This window comes from Mustela lutreola, chromosome 3, assembly GCF_030435805.1.
Source record: "Mustela lutreola isolate mMusLut2 chromosome 3, mMusLut2.pri, whole genome shotgun sequence".
NCBI lineage: Eukaryota > Metazoa > Chordata > Mammalia > Carnivora > Mustelidae > Mustela > Mustela lutreola.
Genome location: NC_081292.1, coordinates 63,681 through 79,376, shown reverse-complemented (window position 1 = coordinate 79,376; position 15,696 = coordinate 63,681). Strand labels below are relative to the sequence as shown.

At 49.6% G+C, this 15,696-nt stretch overlaps 2 protein-coding genes across 2 annotated transcripts in view; one reads left to right on the top strand and one right to left on the bottom strand.

The window, feature by feature from the left end:
* ZNF7 (zinc finger protein 7) overlaps positions 1 to 15,696 on the bottom strand; it is a 205,815-nt gene that overhangs the window by 138,030 nt on the left and 52,089 nt on the right. The gene's annotated exons all lie outside the window — the stretch shown is intronic.
* Positions 37 to 15,421, top strand: C3H8orf33 (chromosome 3 C8orf33 homolog). Its single transcript, XM_059165376.1, has 6 exons — positions 37 to 77; positions 13,181 to 13,463; positions 13,552 to 13,870; positions 14,002 to 14,091; positions 14,211 to 14,357; positions 14,835 to 15,421. Exons 1-6 carry the CDS (start codon positions 52 to 54, stop codon positions 14,972 to 14,974), a joined length of 1,005 nt encoding a protein of 334 aa, XP_059021359.1. The 5' UTR covers positions 37 to 51; the 3' UTR covers positions 14,975 to 15,421.

Genomic DNA, 15,696 nt, shown 5'->3' with positions numbered 1-15,696 from the left:
AGGGAGGCGGCACCGGCGCTCAGTCGGAGACGCCAAAGAAAGAAGGGGTGAATGGAGGCGAGACAAAGCCTTCCGTCGTAACGAAAAGATCCGTGTTTGACAGAGTAAGAGTAGCAGGAGTGCGTCGGGTCACTGGAGCGCGCGCACGGGTAACGCGGGCGGCGGCGGCGGGGTGAGGCGCGGGCGCCGGAGCCGGCGGGACTCGGTCGCGGGCCCCTGTGGCGCCGGTGAGGCGGGGCGGCGCCGCTTGGCCGCGGGCTCAGGTCGGCGGTGCGCGTCGCGGCACGAGGGGGTTTTCAGAGTGTGAGGAAGACGCGAGGTAGCGAGCGCCGGGGGCAAAGCGAACGCTCTGTGGGACCGGAGAAGGCGGCGGCGGGGACGGTCTTCCCTCCGCGCCCGTACGTTCGTTCGAGTTCGTTCGCCGCGGGGCTGGAACGCAGCGCGCCGACTCCGGAGCCGGCCGGGCGCCCGCCGAAAGCCTTCTTGTTGGAGACGCAGACGCAGGGACTAAAGAACCGTGGCGAGGCGGCGGCTGCCGGTCGGCGCTCTCCTCAGCCCGCGCGGAGCCTGGGACGCGGCTGCGCGGGTGGAAAGCGACGGAGCCGCGGGGACGGGGAGCGCGCCCGGCGGGGAGACGTAGCCGGGGCCGCGGGCTCTGTGGCCGAGGCCCGTGGTCGGGAGAACGTGGAAGGACACGTCGAGAACTTCTAAAGTAGACGTTAAAAGCCGGTTTTCCCGAATTGGCGGGTGTCCACAGACCTGAGAGTGGGTAAGGGACGGCGGCGGACGCAGAGCAGCCGGGCGGGCCTGCAGAGCCGCGAGTCCAGTCGGCGCGGGTTCTACCAAGTGACCGCTGCGGGGAAGCTGCGGGGAAGCTGCGGGGAAGCTGCGGGGAAGCTGCGGGGAAGCTGCGCGTGAAGCTGCGGGGAAGCTGCGGGGAAGCTGCGGGGAAGCTGCGCGTGAAGCTGCGGTGAAGCTGCGGTGAAGCTGCGCGTGAAGCTGCGGGGAAGCTGCGGGGAAGCTGCGGGGAAGCTGCGCGTGAAGCTGCGGGGAAGCTGCGGTGAAGCTGCGCGTGAAGCTGCGGGGAAGCTGCGCGTGAAGCTGCGGGGAAGCTGCGGGGAAGCTGTGCGAGTCGAGTCCAGACGAGGAGACGTAGGTGAGCGGAACCGAGGGCAGAGCCCGAAGCGGCGCCTGAGCTGCGGCCCGCCGGTCTGTGGCGCCGGCGAAGAGGCTGTTGAGGGAGAAAAGGTCTTTTCCACGCGCCGGAGCGATGGGACGCCCGCGACAAAGGACACGTTCAGGCACGGGTGGTAGCCCCAGCCGAAACCCGCGCGGAGCGGACCTTAGAGCCGGTGTTCGGGTTGTGCTCGGTGCACCTGGGAAGACGCAGAGTTGGAGTTCGAGTGACCGGCAATAAACGTCAGAGGGGCTGGCCGAGAAACGGTCGCCGGGTAGGCGGGAGCCGGAGCTCGTCCCCAGGCGGCTCCTGGAGGTTCCCTGTTCTGCCGCAGCGAGGGTCGTCTGTCGTGGAGCTCGGGTGACTTTTGCTGCAGGGCCGTGTTAGATCCGGCCCCGGTGGAACGTCGCTGCTTCTAGGTCCTGTCGTGACACGGCAGGGAGCTGCGCGTGTGCACTGATCCACTGTGTACTCACGTGACCGTCTTTCTGTGCACATCTGCCTGTCTGTAGTAAGCTAAACCTGACATTTCCAGATCTAAGCCATTGCAGCATGGATCATTCTAGTCTTTGTCCCTGGCTTGTCCGTGATCTCCCAGGTCAACAGTAAGAAATCTGGCTCTTCTCTTCTGTCACCCATTTATTTAATTGTTCAATTCCAGGATCTTTGTGCAGTGGACTCTCACTTTCTATGGATCCCATTCTGTTTTTCTGGATTTCTGTCTTGTCTTACTATAATACTTCCTCCTACAAAAGAATCAGTGATTTCAGAAAAGGCTTACTGTGCCTGAGAATACATTTATTGCACCATCACTTTTTTTTTTTTTTTTTTTTTTAAATACGAGCTTGAGCTCATGACCCTGAGATCAAGACCTGAGCTGAGATCAAGAGTCTCATGCTGGGGCACCTGGATGGCTCAGTAGGTTAAAGCCTCTGCCTTCGGCTCAGATCAGGGTCCTGGGATCGCCCTGCATCGGGCTCTCTGCTCAGCAGGAAGCCTGCTTCCTCCTCTCCCTCTGCCTGTCTCTCTGCCTGCTTGTGATCTCTGTCCAAAAAAAAAAAAGTCAGATGCTTAACCAACTGAACCACCCAGGTGTCCCCTCCATCACTTTTTTTGAAGTAGACTTTTTAGGGGTGCCTGGGTGGCTTTGTTGGTTAAGTGACTGCCTTCAGTCTAGGTCATGATCCCGGGGTCCTGGGATTGAGCCCTGCATAAGACTCCCTGCTCAGTGTCGTTCTGTTTCTCCCTCTCTCTTCCTCTCCCTGCTTGTTTTCTCTCTCTCTCTCGCCGCCCTCAAATAAATAAAACAAACCCCTCCCTGCTGTTTCATTTTAAGTTTACAACAAAATTAAGCAAAAGGTAGGGGGATTTCCCATGCATCCCCTGCTCCTACACATGAACAGCCTCCTCTATTATCAAATTCCCACACTAGTCAAATATTTTCATGTATTTATTTATTTATTATTTTTATAATTTTAAAAAGATTTTATTTATTTGACAGAGATGACAAGTAGGCAGAGAGGCAGACAGAGAGAAGGTGGGGGGGAAGCAGGCTCCCCGCTGAGCAGAGAGCCCGATGTGGGGCTCAATCTCCAGACCCTGGGATCATGACCTAAGCTGAAGACAGACACTTAACTGACTGAGCCACTCAGGCGCCCCTGAGGCTTGGTTTCTATTAAGAGAATAATTCCTTTCTTACAGAATTGTTTAAGTTAAATGAGACAAGTATATTAAGTTTGTAGTAAAAATTCCATTGTAGTGAAATAAAGTTCAGTTTCCTCTTCTCCCTTATTAAGGAGAGTTTGACATGGGCTGTCTTCTTTTGGGATCCCTGATTTGATACTTTCTTCCTCTTTGAGCTTCTTTGATAACCAGCCTAAACACTCCAATTCCAGGACTCCTTCAAAGGTCCAGCATGAAATCCATACCCAATGTCAGCTGCTTTGTAGCATCACCACTGTTTTATCTGGGATTCTTGGTTGAGTGGAAATACTGAAGTTGGGAGACTTGCAGAATCAAGGGAGATAGTGTAGGAAACAAGGATGCTTTGGAGGAATGGGGAAGCAGGTCCCACATAGCCAGAATTGTCTGCTCTGCCAAGTGAAATTTCTACCAGTGTTCTCTCTGTCTTTCTCTGATTCACATACATAGGTCACATATGTTCTCCCTGACTGGACTGTGGCAGGGAGACAAGCAGCTTCCTAAAAGGAAACCTTGAATTAATGTCCCTCCAAAAATACACACAGTGGGGCAGAGGCCCTAACCCCAAAAGAAACTGGGTGCTCCTAAGAAGGGGGCAGGTGTCGGAGAGCCAAAAAACCCAGTAAATGCCAACCATAAGAGGCACCTTTATCCAAGCACTGTGCCAAGTTCTTCACATAATCTCCCTCAATTTTTGCAACAAACCCATGAAGGCAGGTGCAACTACTCCCCCCATTTTACAGATAAAGAACTTGAAGATAGGAGAGGTTAATTACCCTCTTTAAAATTACACAGTAAATATTGGAGCTGAAATTTGAATGCAGACATTCCTGCCTTCACAGTAGTGCTCTTGACCACTACACTGCACTCCTTTCCTGCTTTCCCACTGAGGAGAAGAGACACAAGTTGGTTATTTCTTTGTAACTAAATATTACTCTTAACACTCAGTGTGAGCTTGTTCCCTAAACTGTTAAAATCATGGTTTCTCTAGAAGTCTCTGTCTCTAACAACATGCCTTTGTAAACCTAGAGACTGGTACTCGTGCAGGGTGTTCTGTGTGTTCAAGATACATCATTTACTTTCCCATGAGCAGGAATCCCATGTTCTGACCTGGTCATCTCAGCTTACTAACAAAAACATGGACTGTAAATAAAAATCATGTCTGATTTGGGAGGTTTAAAAAGAAATAGAAATAAAGTTGGGATAAGAATAGCAGGTGAGGGACACCTGAGTGGCTCAGTTGGTTAAGAGACTGCCTTTGGCTCGGGTCATGATCCTGAGGTCCTGGGATCGAGTCCCACATCAGGCTCCCAGCTCCACGGGGAGTCTGCTTCTCCCTCTGACCTTCCCCTTGTTCATGCTCTCTCTCACTGTCTTTCTCTCAAATAAATAAAATATTAAAAAAAAAAAAAAAGAATAGCAGATGAGTCAGGAATGGGTGAATAGAACTGGAGTATTCAAAGGTCTTTGTGTCATTCAGGAGGAATATTGATATACCTCAGACTTTTATACATTTAGAAAGCGTGTTAAAATTTCAAGATTTCAAGATTAACCATAAAAGAATAAAAATAGTGTAGTTTCCAAGCTTGTAGAGAGGGGGACATTGAAAGAAAGAAATCCTAATCAATTCAAAGATGAGAAATGTCTTCTCCAACACCAGCTAGAGTCCTATAATTCACCTAAATTTTGACACTAACTACCAGAGGTAGAGTTGACACATAGGCTAAGAGCTCACCCACAAGACGGCCCACACTTCGAATGCCAGTCACGAGCTTCAAGTGCCAGAGAATACTCATAATTCTGTGCAGCTGAGATATCCAGTCAGGGGTTCCCACAACCCCTGTCCCAAATTCAACAACTTGCTAGAAGGACTTTACAGAACCCAGGGTAATACTAATTAAGGGTTGCAATTTATTGTAAAAGATACCAATCAGCAGCCAGATGAGGAGGTAAGTAGGGTAAGTCTGATAGGGTCCCAAGCCTAGAAGCCTCTGTCTCTCTGGAGTTGGGGTGCCCCACCTACCGGCACATGGGTATATTCACTAACCCGAAAGCTCCACAAACCCCCTCCTTTAGGGGTTTTCATGGAGGTTTCACTATGTAGGCATGGTTGTGTTCATTGATGATTAGCTCAATCTCTAGCCCCTCTCCCCTTCCTAGAGGTTGGGAGATGGGGCTGCAAGATAGAAGCTCTGGTGAAGGCGTAGTGTTTCTGCTGACCAGGCTTCATCTTGAAGCTATGGAGGGAGCCACGATGCTCCTATTATTCTTATCACTGAGGACATTTCAAGGGTTTTAGGAGCTCTGTGCCATGAACCAGGAACAAAAATCTAATACTTTTCTTACTATATCATATTTTTTAGATGATTGTGTTCCACTTTGAATCCTAATAGCAATTAAGCAATAACATATGCAAAATTAATTGCAAAAATTCTGAAAGGTATTTAGAGACAAAGGTTTGAAACCTTATTGAGAAATATAGAGAATACCTAAATAAATGAGAGGTATATCAGGTTGATGTTAGAGTCATGATTATTTAATATGGAGAGTCAATTCTAACCAAAATCCTCTATAGAATTAATTCTAACAAAATCCAAAGGAGTTTTTAATGGAAACTGATAAGCCAATTTGAAAATGTATCTGCGGGGCGCCTGGGTGGCTCAGTGGGTTAAAGCCTCTGCCTTCGGCTCAGGTCATGATCCCAGAGTCCTGGGATCGAGCCCCACATCGGGCTCTCTGCTCCGCAGGGAGCCTGCTTCCTCCTCTATCTCTGCCTGCCTCTCTGCCTTCTTGTGATCTCTGTCTGTCAAATAAATAAATAATATCTTTGAAAATGTATCTGGAAAAACAAAGGTCCAAGAATAGTTGAGGTACCCTTGAAGTAAAGAACAGGGTGAGGGGATGTACGCTATCTGTATTAGACTTATTGTATACTTATTTTTTTATATTTATTTTTTAATTTTAAAATTTAAATTCAACTTAACATATAGTGTATTATTAGTTTCAGAGGTAGAATTTCGTGATTTATCATTTGCATACAACAACCAGTGCTCTTTCCATCACATGCCCTTCTTTTTTTTTTTTAAGATTTTATTTTTATTATACATTTGAAAGACAGAGATCACAAGTAGGCAGAGAGGTAGGCAGAGAGAGAGGAGGAAGCAGGCCCACCGCCGAGCAGAGAGCCCGATGTGGGGCTTGATCCCAGGACCCTGGGATCATGACCTGAGCCGAAGGCAGAGGCCTTAAACCACTGAGCCACACAGGCGCCCCCCCCCCCCCATCACATGCCTTTCTTAATGCCCACCACCCAGTTACTCCATCCCCCCACCCACCTTCCCTCCCGTAACCTTGTTTGTTTCCGATAGTTAAGAGTCTCTTATGGTTTGGGGACGCCTGGGTGGCTCAGTTGGTTGAGCGACTGCCTTCGGCTCGGGTCATGATCCCAGCATTCAGGGATCGAGTCCCACATCGAGCTCCTTGCTCGGCGGGGAGCCTGCTTCTCCCTCTGCCTCTGCTGCCACTCTGCCTGCCTGTGCTCGCTCACTCTCTCTCTCTCTCTCTCTCTGGCAAATAAATAAAATCTTTAAAAAAAAAAAAAAGAGTCTCTTATGGTTTGTCTCCCTCTGTTTTTGTCTTATTTTCCTTTCCCTTCCCCTGTGTTCATCTGTTTTGTTTCTTAAATTCCACATACACATGAAATCATATATTTGTCTTTCTATGTCTTATTTTACTTAGCATCATACCCTCTAGTTCCATACATGTTGTTGCAAATGTCAAGATTTCATTCTTTTTGATGGCTGAATAGTATCCCATTGTGTGTATATACCACGTCTTCTTTATCCATTTATCTGTCAGTGGACATCTGGGTTCTTTCCATAGTTTGGCTCTTGTGGACATGATTGTTATAAACACGGGTGCATGTGCCCTATGAATCACTGTTTGTATCCTTTTTAAAAAAATACTTTATTTATTTGATAGAGACAGATAGTGACAGAGATAGCAAGAGAGAGCATAAGTAGGGAGAGTGGCAGGCAGAGGGAGAGGGGGGAAGCAGGATCACTGTTGAGCAGAGAGCTCAATGCGGGACTCAATTGCAGGACCCTGGGATCATGACCAGAGCTGAAGGTGGATTTTTTTTTTTTTAAAGATTTTATTTATTTATTTGACAGAGAGAGATCACAAGTAGGCAGAGAGGCAGGCAGAGAGAGAGAGAGAGGAGGAAGCAGGCCCCCTGCTGAGCAGAGAGCCCAATGCGGGGCTCGATCCCAGGACCCTGAGATCATGACCTGAGCCGAAGGCAGCGGCTTAACCCACTGAGCCACCCAGGCGCCCCTGAAGGTGGATTCTTAAAGGACTGAGCCACCCAGGTGCCCCATGTTTGTATCCTTTGGATAATTAACCTAATAGTTCAATTGCTGGTTGTAGGATAGCTCTATTTTAAACTTTTTGAGGAACCTCCATACAGTCTTCTTGAGTGGCTGCACCACTCAAGTTTGTATTCCCATCAGTGCTAAGAGGGTCCCCCTTTCTTCACATCCTTGCCAACATCTGTTGTTTCCTGAGTTGTTAATTTTAGCCATTCTGACCCATGTGAGGTGGTATATCATTGTGGTTTTGATTTGTAGTTCCCCGATGCCAAGTGATACTGAGCATTTTTCCATGTGTCTGTTGGTCATTTGTATGTCTTTTTTTGGAGAAATGTCTTTTCATGTCTTCTGCCCTTTTCTTGACTAGATTATTTGGTTTTTGGTTGTTGAGTTTGATAAGTATTTTTTTTTAAGATTTTATTTATTCATTTGTCATAGAGAGAGAAGCGAGAGTAAGCACAGGCAGACAGAGTGGCAGGCAGAGGCAGAGGGAGAAGCAGGCTCCCCGCCAAGCAAGGAGCCCGATGTGGGGCTCGATCCCAGGACGCCGGGATCATGACCTGAGCCGAAGGCAGCTGCTTAACCAACTGAGCCACACAGGCGTCCCAGTTGTTTTTTGTTTTTTGTTGTTTTTTTTTTTTTTTATAGATTTTGGATACTAACCCTTTATCTGATAAGACACTTGTAAATATCTTCTCCCATTCCATAGGTTGTCTTTCAGTTTTGTTGACTGTTTCCTTTCTTGTGCAAAAGTTTTTATCCTGATGAAGTCCCAGTAGTTCAGTTTTGCCTTTCTTTTCCTTGCCTTTGAAGACATGTCTAGCAAGAAGTTGCTTCAGCTGAGGTCAAAGAGATTCTACTTGTGTTCTCCTCTAGGATTTTGATGGGTTCCTGCTTCACATTTAGGTTTTCATCCATTTTGAATTTATTTTGGGGTATGGAGTAAGTAAGTGGCCCAGTTTCATTCTTCTGCATGTGGCTGTCCAATTTTCCCAGCACCATTTGTTGAAGAGACTGTCTTTTTTCCATTGGACAGTCTTTTCTGCTTTGTTGAAGATTAGTTGACCATAGAGTTGAGGGTCCCTTCCTGGGTTCTCTATTCCATTCCATCGATCTATGTGTCTGTGTTTGTTTGTTTGTTTGTTTTTGCCAGTACTATTCTGTTTTGATGATTACAGTTTTGCGATACAGTTTGAAGTCCAGAATTGTGATGCCTCCCACTTCGGTTTTTCTTTTTCAATGTTCCTTTGGCTATTCAGGATATTTTCTGGTTCCATACAAATTTTAGTGTTGTTTGTTCCAGCTCCATGAAAAATGTTGATGGCATTTTGATAAGGATAAATGTGTATTGCTCTCGGTAGCATAGACATTTTAGCAATATTTGTTATCCCAATCCATGAGCTTGGAATGTTTTCCCATTTCTTTGTGTCTACCTCAATTTCTTTCATAAATGTTCTATAGTTTTCAGAGTACAGATCCTTCACCTCGTTGGTTAGTTTTATTCCTAGGACCTTGTGGGTTTTGGTACAATTGTAAATGGGATTGGTTGTTGGATTTCTCTTTCTTCCGCCTCGTTATTAATGTATAGAAATATGACTGACTTCTGTGCATTGATTTTATATCTTGCATCTTTGCTGAATTCCTGTACAAGTCCTATTAATTTTTTGGTAGAGTCTTTGGGTTTTCTACATAGAGAATCATGTCATCTGTGAAGAGTGGGAGTTTGACTTCTTCTCTGTTGATTTGCATGCCTTTTGTTTCTTTTTGTTGTCTGACTGCTGAGGCTGGGACTTCCAATACTCTGTTGAACAGTGGTGAGAGTGGCAGTCCCTGTATATCAATCTTACTGTAAAGACTGTCATTTAAGCAGAGTGGACTTAGTGTGGGGATATTCAAAATGCCTAATGGAACACACTGTAGAGTTCTGAAGTTCATCCATGCACATGTAGAAATGAACTTCAAACAAAGGTGCATGGCAGACTTGATCTTCACAAATGGGGTTAGGAAAATTGATTATCCGTATTTTAAAAAACAAAACTGACTCTTACTTTATAAAAGACAGAAAAATAACTTCCAGCAAAAAATTTGAATGATCTTGGGTTAACAAAAGATTCTTAAGACACAAAAAAGGAAAATAAAAAGATTGATACATTTAACAATGTTCAAAATAAGAATTTCTTTTCATCGAAGTATACTATAATGAAAGCGAAAAAACCATACAACTCAGCTTTTTCATCCCTAGATATATATATCTTAGAGAAATACCTGAACATAGGTGACATACAAGAATATGCCCAGTGCATTGTTTATAATAGCAAAAATAAAGTGGAAGAAAAAAATGTTTATTGTTAGGTTTCCTTATACGGTAGAATATTATCACCAGTGAAGACCGTGAACTACAATGACACACAGTAACATGTGTAACCCTCACTAACTTACTGAGAAAAAGAAGCTTAAGAACACATATAGGGTGATTTAATGTATGTAAAGTTCAAAACATGCAAAACTAAACAGTATTGTTTAGAGATACATATTTATGTTATTTTTTGAAAGGTTTTATTTATTTATTTGTCAGAGAGAACACAAGCAGGGTGAGTGGTAGGCAGAGGGAGAAGTGGGTTCCCTGCTGAGCAAGAAGCCTGATGAGGGACTCAATCCCATAACCCTGGGATCATGACCTGAGCCAAAGGCAGCGGCTTAACTGACTAAGCCACCCAGGTATCCCCATCTTTATGTTAATGTACACACATGGAAGTCCTGAATTACATTGGTAATGTTCTGTTTCTTCAACTAGGTCCTAATGACATCCATTTTTTATTTTTACCTTCAAATATGTTTATTTATACAGTTAATCTTCATTACTGTGGATTCCATATTTGCAAATTCACCTGGTTGCTAAAATTTACTTGTAACCCCCAAAACCTCCTCTTATACTTTCATAGTCATTCATGGAGATGTGCAGAGTAATGAAAATTCTGGTGATTTCACTGCCATGTTCCCAGCTAAGGCTGAACCGGCAACACTGCTCTCATACTCGAAATCAGTGTCCTTTTTATAGTGCATTCAATGTTACACTTTTTTTTTGCATTCTTTTGCTTTTTGTGGTGGTTTTGCTGTTTAAAATGGCTCTCAAGCATAGTGCTGGGGTGCTGTCTAGTGTTCCTAAGGTGTGCTGTGCCTTACGGAGAAAATACATGTGCTACATAAGCTTCAGTCAGGTACTAGTCATCATGTTGTTGGCCATGATGTCAATGTTAATAAATCAACAATGTATATTAGATGTGCATGTCAATATATATTAAATAGAGAAACACAGCAAGGTGATGTATCAAGTGGTTGATGAAAATATTGTGACTGGAGGCTCCCAAGAACCCAACTGTACTTCCCCTAGGAGCAATGGTTCAGTATTCACAAATTCACTGTTCTCAGTTACTTTATATAGAACTATCTGGAATGATAAGAAGTGACTGCATACGAATATTGATATTTACAGGTATGAAATTTGTAACATTTTCTAGAGATGCTAGGGGAGTAGGCAGAGGAAAGATGGTTTTAGTGGAGACTAGTGGAGAATTATCTATTTAAGAATAGGGAGTAGCCATGGTGATGGAGAGTGCCACGTTAGAAGTGGTTTCTGGGGTGGTTGTGGAGGTGAGAAGCCAGGGAGGGGAAGCTGAGGACTTGTACTTACTTTTATGAGTCCTTTTTACATGCCAGGGTGAGAGGCAGTGGAGAGATGTGAAGATTTACTGAAATGGAAGGCTGGGTCCTCTATGCCTTCCTCTCTCAAGTTCTTCAGGGACCTGCTGTCTGGGCCTGGGGGTTTGAATAGGTGCTAGTACTGCCAGGGAAGGAAAACAAGGTGTTTGTAGGGCAGAGGGTAGTGGGGTTGCAGGGGCCTATAAGGAGAAACTCAGAAGGCTGGGAGCTCAGTGGGACCAGAGCAGAGTGAGGTCTGGAAATTGTTGCCTCTGTGTGATTTGTCAGGCTTGTGCTGGCCGGAAGATCAAGCAAACAGCTGTCCATGTCAGCTAAGAAGTCTGGTCTTCATGATGGAGGAAACAGAAGATTTCTAGGCAAGAGAGTAACACAGTTTTTGTTTTACAAAGCTCACTCCCACCACAGGATGGACAGGGAGAGGAAGTGCAGAAATCAGGCCTGCATTAAGGTTGCTCAGGGCAGAGATGGTGTGCATGGCAAGGGGCAGAGACCAGTTAGGAGATAAACTGATAGGACTGCATGGCTGATTGCGCATAGGGCTGTGGAAGACGGCAGTCTGGTGTGAGGCCTGTGCTCAGACACGGATGTTTGGGCTAAGAAGGCTTTCTTGTAGAAGCAGTTCTGGGCCAAGTCTCACAGGTTGATTCCAGCCAAACAAGGCAGGAAAAAGTCCTTTTGGATCTGGAACCCACTCACCACCAAAACCTCCATCTGCCGGGACTAAAACACATCCTAACTGTGGTAGTTTAAAAATACATCTAAAAGGTTTTGATATTCCTCCCTTCAAGAGGGGTCACCAGAGACCCTAACTTAGAAACAAGCAGCTGTCCTGTTGCTAGATTCCTGATCCTCAGAAACTGTACCAGATGTTTACTGTTGTTGATCTGCTAAGTTTTGTGACAACTTGCTACGCTGCAATAAACAGCACACCAGCTATCTGTGATGACCAACCTTCTCCCCTTTGAGACCTCCCAGCACAGGCAGGCAACACTTCCCATCCATGGTCTCAGGAAACAACACTTTCTATCCCGATTTCTGAATCATCAGACAGCGCTCAGACTCCCGTCCTCCTGGAGCCCCTCATTCTTGCGGAGGTCTGCTGATGCCTGTGACCCGGGGCAGGGAGGAGGCACTGTGGTCTGTAGTGCAATATGGCAGGAGGACTGTCCTGGGCAGATTGTGGGATGGGGCTCCCTCTGTCCTCTCCCCTGCGGCGCTCACATCAAGCCACCAGCAAGTGTGCAGGCTCTTCCCCTCTGCTTCTGACCCCCTCCCCCAATATTCCCAGCCTCACCTGCCCCCAGCCGTCTAGCCTTAACCCTAAACCCAAGACAGCAGAGGGATCTTTCAAAAACATCTGAGTGGGACCACAGTGATAGGTCCCCCAATAATGGGTCCGTGATCAAAGGAGTGAGACTGATACAAAGCAAAGGTCAAGCAAAGCTTTATTTCACGCCAAACATCAAGAATCAAACCCACCAGTCGGCGGGGCTGGGGGGGGGGGTGTCTCTTACAAAGAGGCAACCCCTCCCAGCCTCACAGACTAACTTTTATAGAGCAAAGGCCATGTGGTTGAGCCGGGCCACACACAGGCGGCCAATGAGATTGTAACACACAGAGAACGCTGCACAGTCATGCTAGGTCACACGCGGGTAGCCAATTGAATTACAACTTACCTTATAGTAGATATTTGACCTAGCCTATCACCTTGGTCAGAACTGGTGCCCAAAAGGCAGGGTCCACTCTCCTTGGTAGCTAGGGAGACAGTATGCGCCCCCACTGATGTCTCCACCTGGCCCGACCCGCCCTTGTATCTGGGCTTTGCTACCTGGGGCTGGTTTCCTGGACTTGCTTTTAAGTCAGTTCCCCTGGGAGGGGCAGGGTCAGTCTCAGTTTCCTGCATAAACAACAAAACGGCTCCCTCTGGCTAAGCAGGCCCTTGCGCACATCACTCTTTGGACTAACGTCTCTTCCCTGGCAGTCACCATCACAGCGGACAGCGGGCTACCCCACGGCGCCCGCAGGACCGCATCTCGCCCAAGTCTCCGACCTCGCCTTGCATTGCGGCCCCTGCCCCAGCCCCCTCCCCGCAGCCTTCCCGCCGCCCGACCCGTTCCGCCGGCCTGGCACCAGAGGTCTTTGCTGACCACTCGCCGGCCGGGTTCGGCTGCTATTCTCGGCGCTTCTGTGACGGCTTTTCTCTCCCCACTAGGGGAGCTTCCAGAGCGTTCCCTTGTTTAGGGGGTCGTCCTCCCGTCCAGAGCGGCGCCTGCGACCCGGTAACGACAGACCTCCCCAACGGGTCTCAGCGGCCGGGGCCTCGGCCCCGCCCACCGCCGCATCGGCCCGCCCACCGAAGCCTGGTCCCTCCGCCCCGCCCCCCGCGCGCCCGGGCCCCGCGGAATTGGGCGCCGCAGACGGGTTTCCGGAGGAGGGAATTCGGCGTCCGACCTCCGGCCCTACGTAATCTCCGGCGGCGACGGCGGCGCATGGCGGTGAGATGTGCGGAGAGACCGCGGGGGCGCCAGGGTCCTGGGCCTTCGGCGGCCCCCCACGACCCTTGTGCTGTCCCCCTTTGTCCAGGCCCCAGGACAGCCGGCTCGGGAGGAGTCAGCGGCCGAGAGCCCACGCACCGCCTGCGCGCCCCGCAGCCCCCGGCCGCCTGGGTCGCTCCCCGACGCCCCGCGTCCTTCCGCCGTCAGGTCCCGGCCGGCCGGCCTCCGCCTAGGGCGCTCCGCCCGCAGCGACGCCGCCCCCGGGGCGCACCCCGAACGCCGTGGAGGCGCCGCAGCCTCCAAGAAGCAGACGAAGAAGAAGAGTCGGAATGGGGCGTCGGTGGCGAACGGAGGCGGGCAGGTCTCTGAGGAGCCGGTCTCCGAGGAGGCGCCCGTCAGCGCCGAGGCTCAGGCAAGGGCGGCGAGCCCCGTGCGTCCGGCGCGCGCTCGGAGACCGGGACGGGGACCGCAGGGCGGCGGGGGTGGGGCTGGCGGCCGCGGGGTCCTGCTGCCGCGTCATGGGCGCGTCCCCACTTACCGCAGGCGGAGCAGCTGGCCCGGGAGCTGGCGTGGTGCGTGGACCAGCTGGAGTTGGGCCTCAAGATGCAGAGACCGAGCCCGAGGCAGAGTGAGGGCCTTTCCGTGGAGCTGGGGGCGGGAGCCGTGGTCGTGCGGCTGCGGGCGCCGCCGCGGGACCGCGGGAGGTGAGGGTGGACGTTCCTGGTCATTTGTGGTTTTGATCCTCAGAGGAGCAGGCCGCTGGGGCCATCCGGACCCTGCGCAGCGAAAGAACCCCCCTGCCCCGGAAGAGGCAGCTGATGCGCTCCTTGTTTGGGGACTACAGGGCTCAGATGGAAGCCGAGCGGCGAGAGGCCCTTCGGGTTCTCAGAACCGGTGAGGAGCGGGCACGTGCGCACCGTCAGAGCAATGACGCCTTTAAGAAACGTGCAGGGGGTAGGGAGGGCGAGCCCAGGGAGGGACCGAGGAGACCCAGAGGAACAGGGCTGGCGCGGGTGGGCAGGGGGAGGACGCGGGCTCCCGGAGGCCTGGGAGAGTGGGCACAGGGAAGGCGGGGGTTAGGGTTAGGGCGCTCGGTGCGGAGGGCAGGGGGAGAGCGTCTCAGCGGCGCTGAGCCCTGAGCTGATGGGAGGCTGGATCTCCTGACCCTCAGATCGTGACCGGAGCTGGAATCAGCTCAGCCGACTGACGGAGCCACCCGGTGCCCCTGTGTCTAAGTGGAGTTTGAGAGAACACCGTCCCTACGGTTTTGAGGAATGAATAGTTTTCTATGGCAGGGGGTTAGAGTCGAAGGGACACAGGTGAGGTTAGCTGTTAGGACCGTTCTGAGACTGTCTGTCTGCTCCCCCACAGCAGCCCGTGCAGCGCAGGTGCAGCCTGTTGGTGAGGCCGCCAGAAAGAAGAACGGAAGGGTCTGCAGGCCTCGCCAGGCAGGGGTAGCCAAGGCCACCCTGGACACGCCTGATGAAGAGTTTAGGTTCAATTTTTTTTAGCCGGTGTTCCATCCCAGAACAGTTCCCCTGCCCACATAGTGTGGGGTTTGTCTGGAGTACAGAGCCTTTCCAGGAATGCTCTGTCGGTCGTGGGGTTGGTCTGTCCATGGCTGGTCAGTGGGATCTGGTGCCCTGGCTGTGGGACAGAGGTGAGGCCAGCCTGTCGGGTACTGTCAGGTAAGCACAACAGCCATTTGTAGGTTTTCAGAGGAAATGTCCTTCCTGCCAGAGGAAGGAGGTCCGTTTAGAAAAGCTTCTACAGTAACCTGAAGTGAGTGTTTAGCACGTTGTAGAATGTTTTCTCAGTGTGTAGGTTGAGATTAAGCAGCTGTTTGTAGTGAGGAGTGTGGGGGAAGCTATGTAACTGTATCGTGGTGCTTACTTCAAATGGTGTAGTGCTTTATGTCATAGTGTCACGTTGCACCAATAAAACTATTTTTTGTAAAAGTGGATTAGTGAATTCATGGGCTAACTACCTGTGTTACATGAGTACAGACGAGGTGTCTGGCGTGGCTGGGTTCCGGGCTCACCGTAGTGCTTGTCCTTTGTATCATTCCTGAGCAGGTTCATGCTCAGGGAGCCAGTGTGGCTCCCAGAAGGCTTTGTTCTCAGGAGCAGAGAGCTTCTTGTCCTCAATCCTGGCTGAAGACCAGGGTTGAGCATCAGTACATGACCTCTCCAGACCACGGCTGCTCCAAGTCATTGTCCCAGGACCTCTGTTG